The 9,645-nt window shown below is 44.7% G+C and overlaps 1 protein-coding gene across 2 annotated transcripts in view; it reads left to right on the plus strand.

Moving 5' to 3' along the window:
* Positions 1-9,368, plus strand: part of LOC306937776 (protein MTSS 1-like) — a 77,837-nt gene extending 68,469 nt beyond the window's left edge. The window contains exons 12-16 of one of the 2 annotated variants that reach the window (XM_079521721.1): positions 482-598; positions 1,784-2,029; positions 2,659-2,826; positions 3,071-3,227; positions 4,409-9,368. In XM_079521721.1, coding sequence (XP_079377847.1) covers positions 482-598; positions 1,784-2,029; positions 2,659-2,826; positions 3,071-3,227; positions 4,409-5,079 — 1,359 coding nt within the window. In that variant the 3' untranslated portion in view covers positions 5,080-9,368. The remainder of the gene's footprint in view (positions 1-481; positions 599-1,783; positions 2,030-2,658; positions 2,827-3,070; positions 3,228-4,408) is intronic. The other variant, XM_079521722.1, reaches the window with a different exon arrangement.
* Positions 9,369-9,645: the final 277 nt, after the last annotated feature.

The raw sequence follows: 9,645 nt of genomic DNA on the forward strand, positions 1-9,645 counted from the left end.
CTTTCTCTGTCTGTATGTCTGTCTGTCTGTCTGTCTGTCTGTCTGTCTGTCTGTCTCTGCATGTGGTGCATCTACTTCCACTAATGTGACATTTTCTTTGCTTGCCTCCTGTGCGTTATTCAAACTGCTGATGCCCTGTGTGTGTGTGTGTGTGTGTGTGTGTGTGTGTGTGTGTGTGTGTGTGTGTGTGTGTGTGTGTGTGTGTGTGTGTGTGTGTGTGTGTGTGTGTGTGTGTGTGTGTGTGTGTGTGTGTGTGTGTGTGTGCGCGCGCGTGTGCGCTCTGCTGCGGCATGGCTCTGCTCTGCTGTACACGCGCTTCCATGTTTGACTTTGCGTACACGTGTCTGGGCTTGTACAAATCCCTGTGTTTTTGTGTGTCTGTGTTTGTGTGTCTGTGTTTGTGTGTCTGTGTTTGTGTGTGTGTGTGTGTGTGTGTGTGTGTGTGCGCTCTGCTGCGGCATGGCTCTGCTCTGCTGTACAGCCCGCCGTCTCTCCTTCTTCGCCAACTGTCACTAACAACACTCAGACTGTCAATGAGGACTGCTCCTCCTCCTCACCCACACACACTGAGCCCGACTCCACCACTGGTGTAGAACAGGTGAACACACATCCACACACACACACACACACACACACACACACACACACACACACACACACACACTCTTACCATCTGCCGGTTGATTGATCTGATCAACACACCCTGCCTTCCATTAACTCATGTATTATCCATGTTTTCATGCCCTTGTCATTGTCTGTCGTCAGTGATTCCCAACCTTTAAAATAATTCTGTCCGATGGACAGGAACTTTAACTACGTTAGTTCCATTGGTCCAAGCCTTAGTTCCATTGGTCCAAGCCTTAGTTCCATTGGTCCAAGCCTTAGTTCCATTGGTCCAAGCCTTAGTTCCATTGGTCCAAGCCTTAGTTCCATTGGTCCAAGCCTTAGTTCCATTGGTCCAAGCCTTAGTTCCATTGGTCCAAGCCTTAGTTCCATTGGTCCAAGCCTTAGTTCCATTGGTCCAAGCCTTAGTGCCATTGGTCCAAGCCTTAGTTCCATTGGTCCAAGCCTTAGTGCCATTGGTCCAAGCCTTAGTTACATTGGTCCAAGCCTTAGTTCCATTGGTCCGGACTCCGGAACCCAATCGGTTGATTGATCATTAAAATAAACATGCTCTGAAAAAGGCCCACCCACCCATCTGACCACACACTTTGAGAGCCGCCATCTAGTGGTCATGTCTAGGTACTTCAGCGCCATGATTCACATCGAAACGGTAATATGTCGGCCGCGATGCGATCAAAAATCACTATTCACATCTGAACGCCGGACGCATTTGACAAAAAGAAGGATTTTGGAGTATTTTTCAGAGAAAACAGGCAGGAAAGAGTGGATTCCAATGGGGTGCGCGCGCATTTCGCCTAGTGCCTGGAGGCACACTGTAGGTTGCCTAGCAACCTGGGTGCAGTAGAGGTATGTGTTTGGCTTCTGCCGGTCGATTTTGATATAAAGTCTATAACCCGCGGCGCCGCGGGTTTGGCTATCAAAGGGTAATTATTATATCCCGTGGTGCCGCGGGTTATGGCGCTGGCTGGCGCTAATGGTGTTAACACAGCAGCCGGATGGCTGGAGTATTTGGTGGTCAGATGGGTGGGCCACAAACACTTTATCCAGATGATCAAGTGGGCCCTGATCCAGAAAAAGGTTTGGGAAGCACTGAGTCAAAACCATAGTCATTGATTTTGAATATGATTTCTCCTTCCTTCCTCCCTCACTCACCATTCAGTTGTCAAATGGTTTTGACCACCACGTTGCCCCCTATCTGCATGGAGCGGTACTACAGTCACCAGACGGCCACCTCCTCCATCCATCCCTCACTTCCTCCTCCTCCCCCCTCTCCTCGCCCTCCTATTCGCCCACCTCTCCCATGTGGGCGTGGTCTCGTCAGGGCTCCAGCCTATTAGGGGAGTTTCCGCCCTTCTGCCCTCTGGGGGCTGGAATGGTCCCCTCTTCCAAAGTGCCCACCTGGAAGGTTTGTTCCTCGCCATAACTCTCACTCCTCTCCATTCTCTTCTTGTTTGATCTTTTGTTTTTCATTCCTTTTGCCATCTTTCCTTGCTTCCTTATCACTTTCCCTTCGTTTCCCTGGTCTTCTCCGGACCTCCAACTCAGCCATGTTACTATACTTTACATCATGCTCAGAAAGGCTTTGAGGACTGCTAATGTCTTATTTCATTTGAAAAGTTTCTCCTCTCATTTTCTTTGATGTCCATCAGCCACACAGATAGATGGATAGATAGACCTTTATTGGTTCCGCGGGGGGAATTCAGTCACCAGAGGCTGCATCAGTTAAGATACAGTTACAGAGCAAGAGAAATACTGTAAGATATGAACTATCCTCAAGTCTTTGCAATGCACTTATTTTCTTTTCTCTCTTATCTCCAAATTGTTTCCACCCAGTTTTAGCCACTAAATTGAATTTAGATATTGCCAGATGTATCGGTCAGCGGAGATACATCTGGCTACACGAGACTAGCTTCACAGAAACGTTGGCTGAATACTGTCTGCGATTTATGTAACCCTTTTCCGTTTGTCAAAAACTTGGGGTAAGACTTGATTAAATGCTTTAAATGATATATCTTTTTTTTATGATTAATGTAGGACTGGGCTAAGCCTGGCCCCTATGACCAGCCAATGGTCAACACACTGAGGAGGAGCAAAGACAGGAAGGAGACTACAGATCCCAGCAGCCACCAGGGCAGTGATGTCACAACACCAGGAGAGGAGCCACAGAGAGCGAGAGCCTCCTGCTCTGCCACAACACCCAAGGTGAGATAATGTGACGTGTTCAGCTGCAACTTTGAGAAAGACTATAATAGACTACTGACAATATAAAAAAACAATAAGTGGACTTTGACACATATATGACAAGATGGAACATTAGTTTGAACATGAGTTGGAGCATAAAGGCCTATTCATACTAAACCACACGCCGCGGTGGTAAGCGATTCACCGCTCACTCAAACACATCGCTCTGTTTTTACTAACCAATCGGTGGTCACCTTATCCTTAGGATGACTGTGAGGCCCATGAGGAGCTGGCGAGGGCGTTGGCCAGAGGCCTCCAGCTGGACATGCACCGCTGCAGCAGAGACTCTCTGCAAGGTTCCAGTGGCTACAGCACCCAGAGCACCACACCATGCTGCTCTGAAGACACCATACCCTCACAAGGTAACACACACACACACACACACACACACACACACACACACACACACACACAGCCAGATTGACATAAAGGCACCCAGAGCACAACACCATACCCTCACAAGGTATCTCACGCACACGCACGCGTGTTTGTGCTACTATACATTTTATTTTTTATCCATTAATATTGACTGCCAACAACGTGTTTTGACGTGTGTCAATCCAAAGCCCACACCGCCAGGGACGTGCGTGTTGTGACGCGTGTGTTTTTAGTGTGTTTATCAACGATCAGGGATAGATCGTACTGGAGCCAAATATTCTGTGACAACTTGAAAGGTAAGCAAAAAAACAAAATCACTAGCAGGGGCTGAATTATTTTTTAAATTGAAAAATGTAAGACATGAGGCCGATTCAACAAATGTCTTCTAATTCAGTAGTTCTCACACTTTCAAGAGAAACACACAACTAAGTATAAATCAAACCTAAATCTCAAATCGTTATTGTCAACAGACAAATATTTTTTATTGTGAGGATCAGGAAAACTTTTTCTCATATTCTGTGCGCACACACACGCGCACGCACACACACACACACACACACACACACACACACACACACACACACACACACACACACACACACACACACACACACACACACACACACACACACACACACACACACACACACACACACACACACAGAGAGACAGACAGACAGAAAAACTGTCCTAAAAGTACCCAGAGCACTGTACCATGCTGTTATGAAGACACCATACCCTCACAACATAGTACACAGAGAACACCACAGCATGCTGCTTTGTATTTACTATACACAAAGACACACACACACACATACCTTCACAAAGTAATACACACACACAAATGCATACGCACGCACGCACACACACAACCAGACATAAAACACACTATGTCGTTCTGAGGACAAGATGACACAAACAGCCACTATGTGTGGCTGTTATTCTCAGAACTCAGCTGGATGCTCATACACAGACTTCCTCATACAAGATACTAAACAGATATCAGTCATGTCAGTTCATTTTACTTTGATATAAAATGTTCATAATGTTTGAGTACAGTACTCTGTGAACCACTGTTCTGTGAATAAACCTCAAATTTGATCCGTTCTGAACGTAATTCCCACTTCTTAAATGAAAAATGACCTGTTTTTCTAATCCCTGTCAGTGTCAGACTGTGACTACTTCTCGGTGGGAGTGGACCAGGAAACGGAGCTGGACCTGGACAAGTCGTGCACCATCCCCCGGGGCAGCGACATCGGCCAGTCCTACCGACGCATGTTCCAGTCCAAGAGGCCTGCCTCCACCGCGGGCATCCCCTCCAACCCGTCCGCCGTGGTGACTCCGGGCACGGCCACCATCCGACGCACACCCTCGTCCAAGCCCAACCTCCGCCGGCCCCCGGGGAGCCTGGGCCTGGGCCCCATCCCCATCAAGCCCCCGATGATCCCCGTCAAGACGCCCACGGTGCCCGAGCACCCCGGGGGCTGGGGGCTGAGCGAGGGAAACGACGGCGGGGGTCCCGCCGCACGGAGTCCGTTCAGCCCCCAGACCCCGCTTTCGCCGCAGGGGCCATTCTCGTCCAAGGCGACCACGCCGACCTGGGAAAACGGCGGCCTTCTCCAGGCCCTCCACAGCGGGGGGAGCTCTGACCCTCCGACCCCGCCTCCGCAGCCTGGCGGTCGGGTGACGGAGTGGGAGCGTCAGCCTCTGCCAGAGGTGCTGGAGGAGATAGAGTGCAGCGGAGGCGAGGTGGATGATGTTCTGGTGGCCATCCGGCGAGGCGTTAGACTCAAGAGAACGACAAGCAATGACCGGTCGGCACCCAGGATCCACTGAGATGAGGGACGCGTGCCGTTGGGTCGCCCGCGTCCATCAGCCACGGATTTGCCAATTGGATTGAAGTGAATGAGAAGTACAGACACAAAATGGCCACTACAAAATAGATGCAAATGGTCAAAGGAGAAGTTGACTCAAGATGCTGATCAGGGGTCAAATTGGATATTTTGTCATTGATGGTTAAAGTGGTATTTCATTTTGGGGTAAAAAGACGACAACAACTAAACTGTATTGCACACAACATGCCAGTGTAGTTTTAGGAAGAAATGCTATACATAAGGATATTGTTTGTCCTGGTGGCTGCCCATGCTGATTTGTTTCTGCTGTCATATTTGCTTTTGGCTTCTAGTCTATGGGGACCAAGAAATAATCCTATAAAACATTATTTGACTGATTTGAAATGGTCGATGGTTTGCTGTTGTCACAGCTCTCCTCTTTTACCCCGCCAGCCATTTTCTCGTCATCGTCAGGAAAGGTGCCAGAAGCCTTAGCGCCGAAGCATCTTCTTGGTTGAGGTTGACTATTAATGAAAATTCTGCTCCAACGTGAAATACCTCTTTACGGTTAAACTTGAGAGACCCCTGCTCCGTTCTTCGAGGCAACTTCAGCCGAGCAAACGAGCAAACGGAACAAGAGTGAAGTGTAAATGATGTTGCCAACGAATGGACACCTGCATAAGAAGGATATTGTCGTAGCCGATATGTTTAGATCAAAATATGACTACATGTTTCAGTGTCGTTTAGGAAAGCGGGGAAGATATGAGGGAAAATGATACGAGAGTGGGCTGGACAGAGGAGAAGGAATGAGTATTTTCAAAAGATCTTTATTTGTATGTACATATTTATATCTTGATGCGTTTGTATGTTTTGTTGTCACAGCTCTCCTCTTATTCCCCCTGCCTACCCCCCCATTCTCTCGTTTTCAGGAAAGGTGCCAAAAGCCTTAGCGCTGAATTTTACTTAAATAACTTTTTATTTTCGTTCAGTTTATGCTGAATCCTTTTCTTGCTGTTTTTTTCTGTGAAAACATATATAAGGTATTTCAAAGAGAGGATATTACAAGGACAATGAAATAATGGAAAAGATGAGATGAGACAGAAGGAAAATGGAGATTGGGGAAAGAATTAATTAAGGAAGTATCTAATTACTATGTCGTGTACCGTTTTGGAGAGTCCTGTGACCCTTTCTATAGCAGCAAAGACTTTTCTACAGCATTTAAAACCACATAGTTAAGCCTGCATGCCCTAAAGGAGTTTACCCCAGTACAATAATAATCCTTGTGCCTCCTGGATTAGCATAATAAGAGAATACACATACCTTAATCTACTAATAACCTACAGTACCGATACGAACGGTAAAGGAAGGAGGAACAGGGATTCTTTTGAGGAACCAGGAAGCCTTCAACCTGGGAGATCTGTCGGTGTGAGTACCGTGGTACATGTGGTTAATTGGCTACACGTTAAGAGTGAAATAGATCGACCCACATCAGGTGTTGCCTACAGCATATTATAAGCCATTGGTTTTTAGCAATCGTACTTATAGCTGTTAACTATTGGTTATCAAGCACTGACTGTTGGCACTATTATCTTTGCTATTAGCTATACAATATAACCGTAGGCTTCAACCTTAACAAGCAACCTAAAAGTGAGAAATCACCACTTCTAATGCCAACGTGTATTTGGAAAGCACCAAAGCACTTTCGATTCTTTTTGTGCTTGGGGAAAGTAATTAACATAATTATCCGTTTTAATATCAGTTCTGATGACACATTGTGATTCTTCATATTTCCTTTCCACTTCAAACTTGTAGTCTTCCTGGTTCCCTGATGACGTGTTCCCTTCCATCTCCTCATACCGTACCATCAGTGACATATTGCTCAAACATCACCCAAAAAGGATCAACTAAAACTCTTCAAATATGCATCTAGTCCATGGTAGTGGTTGCTGCTACAGATTACTTGTTACTACTTGGCTGTAGTAATTGGAGTAATGTGGATTAGTGTATTGAACTATCATAGTGATGCATGTCCAGTGATGGTAGTGATAGTAGGTTCCTGTGGACCTTTTAAGATCTAATGTTAGTTCAAAAGCTAATGTGTTGGGACAGTAACTTGGATAAATGCTTGATTTCCAAAAGCATATAGCCTATATCTGTTTTTTTTTGTTGACACTAAATTGTTTTGTGTGTCATTCAAGAGTCCAAATGTCTTTGATATCGTTTCCACATGGTTTGACACGTAGGCAGAAGAAGACTGTTTGTACACATTTTAATAAATTATAAAGTCAACAGTCAGTACATTCATTTAGTGCACTGTCCCAATAATTAGGAATGTAAATCATATTCTAGATTAAATGGAGAATAAAAAATGGTATATCTCTATTGAAATATACACCTAAATAACTGGAGGATCTAGCAGGTCTACAGTATATACAGCATCTTCATGATATTTGTTTGGAATGATTTCTAGTCACATGATGTTCTAGCTTGTGCTTAATTTATGCTCTGTCGTGCAACAGTGTCGCACACCGAAGATGGCAGGTCTACAAGCTCACAGCGCGTCACATCCGCAATGCTTTGTGAGCTTGCAGATCTGCTATTTTCTGCATGCAACAACACCGACCGAGCAGATGCTGGACTGCCAAAATGTAGAGTACGTATGACAAATAAAAGTCTGTAAGTTACAGAGGCTTGCACACATACTGTAATAAGTACTGTACTGTATGTGTCAAGGGAAGAGCTCTATTTCCCATCACTACATCACTGGGTTAGGTAGCTCTAAAATACACAAGATCCAGTGTGTCGTTATAAGCATTTAAAATGTCATTTAAATGCTTGTACGACAGACCGGATGTGTGAAATTCTAAACGGTTAATGTGTAACGAGCACATTTGCAAACTGATACTGGCTTGTCATTTTGGTGTGGGATAGCAAGACTTAGTTGTCTAGTGCTGCCTGGTTGCTGAGCTGGAATACAGTTAACTCCCATTTTATACTATAATATTATAGTCCTTAATGTATTTATTTTTATCCGGTTCATTTCTCCTCTATTTTCTTAAAGGTTTTTATGCATTTTTACGCATTTCTTTGTGGTATTATTGAGTAGGAGAAATGTTTCAACTTTTCCCCCATCTGTGCTGCCGGGCATTCAACATTTCAATTCACAAATCCTTAAGCATCTCTTATATAAATGCATGTTGTTTTATTTCATCCCCCGTCCCCCCCTCACTCTGTTAAAAGGGTTTAGTATTAACTGTTTACTGTACTGAAGTTATTTACGTACCCCAAATGGAACTTCTCTTTCTCCTTATCAAACTGTGTTGTAGAATGCCTGCTGGACTTGTGAGTCCCCATAGATCCCTGGGATGATGTGTTAATTCTACAGAGGAATCAGTCCCCATAGATCCCTGGGAGGATGTGTTAATTCTACAGAGGAATCAGTCTCCATAGATCCCTGGGTTAATGTGTTAATTCTACAGAGGAATCAGTCTCCATAGATCCCTGGGAGGATGTGTTAATTCTACAGAGGAATCAGTCTCCATAGATCCCTGGGATAATGTGTTAATTCTACAGTAGGGTCAATACATTTCTGCTTCAGCGTCCGGCAGTTTGACACACCTGTATATGACGACTGAAGCCTGTCTGGTTTTTATACCGCCCCCTTCCCTTAATATTCCACATAGGTTTTCGGAACACGCGTGTAGCTGATGCGATGACATGCATATGATGCTGAATGTTCAAAAGATCTGCGAGGAGATATGACTGTTTGTGTCTACTATCAATAGTCTGGGTGGTCCCAATCCAATCACTGGAGTTGTTACAGTGATTTCCAGCAGTATAATACTGTATGTAACGACTTTGACAATGTGCCCTAGTCTGGTTACAGCTATAACACCCGTAACGCCCGCGACGGATTACGGGTGATTTATACTTCAGTGTCACACACCAAAAATAACTCGGGCCTAACAGGCATGTGTCCTGTTGCAGTGCCCTTGAGTGAGACATTTAACCTTCATTGCAGGTCTCTCTGCATGAGAAGATGAGCTAAATGCCTAAAAATGTCAATTTGACTGATTCTCCCAATTAGCAGGTGATCCAGATTGGAGCTCAACCCAAAATCACTCGTCCAACCCCAGTGTGTGTGTAGGAAGGCCATTTTGTCCCGGAGCTGTAAGTAATGGCTGCTGTTGGTGTGTTTTGATTTGGGTTTTGTTTTTTTTCCCTGACTAAAGCTTTTGATGTTGAGATGAGTTGCCAAATTTTCTGTATGCTATTAAATGGTTATGAAGGTTATCCAGGTTTGATGTTTTAAATCTTGGTTTGATGAAAAAAAGAAGAAAAAGACTCACCCGGTGCTGTTCTCCTCAGACACTTGATTTGACCCCTCTCCTGTTCTCGATATCAGGGTTTCATTCTAAAACACCATGTATCCATTTAGGCAAAGAAAGCTAAGAAAATACCAACTGTATGTTCATTGTAAACATTTTCAAAAAAAGAAAATGCCTATGTTTACATTCTTTCCCAATATTATTTTATAAGCACGTTGTTAATGTGTCTAATACATTTTATT

The sequence above is a fragment of the Electrona antarctica genome (genome assembly GCF_951216825.1).
Source record: "Electrona antarctica genome assembly, chromosome: 15".
In the NCBI taxonomy this organism is placed as follows: domain Eukaryota; kingdom Metazoa; phylum Chordata; class Actinopteri; order Myctophiformes; family Myctophidae; genus Electrona; species Electrona antarctica.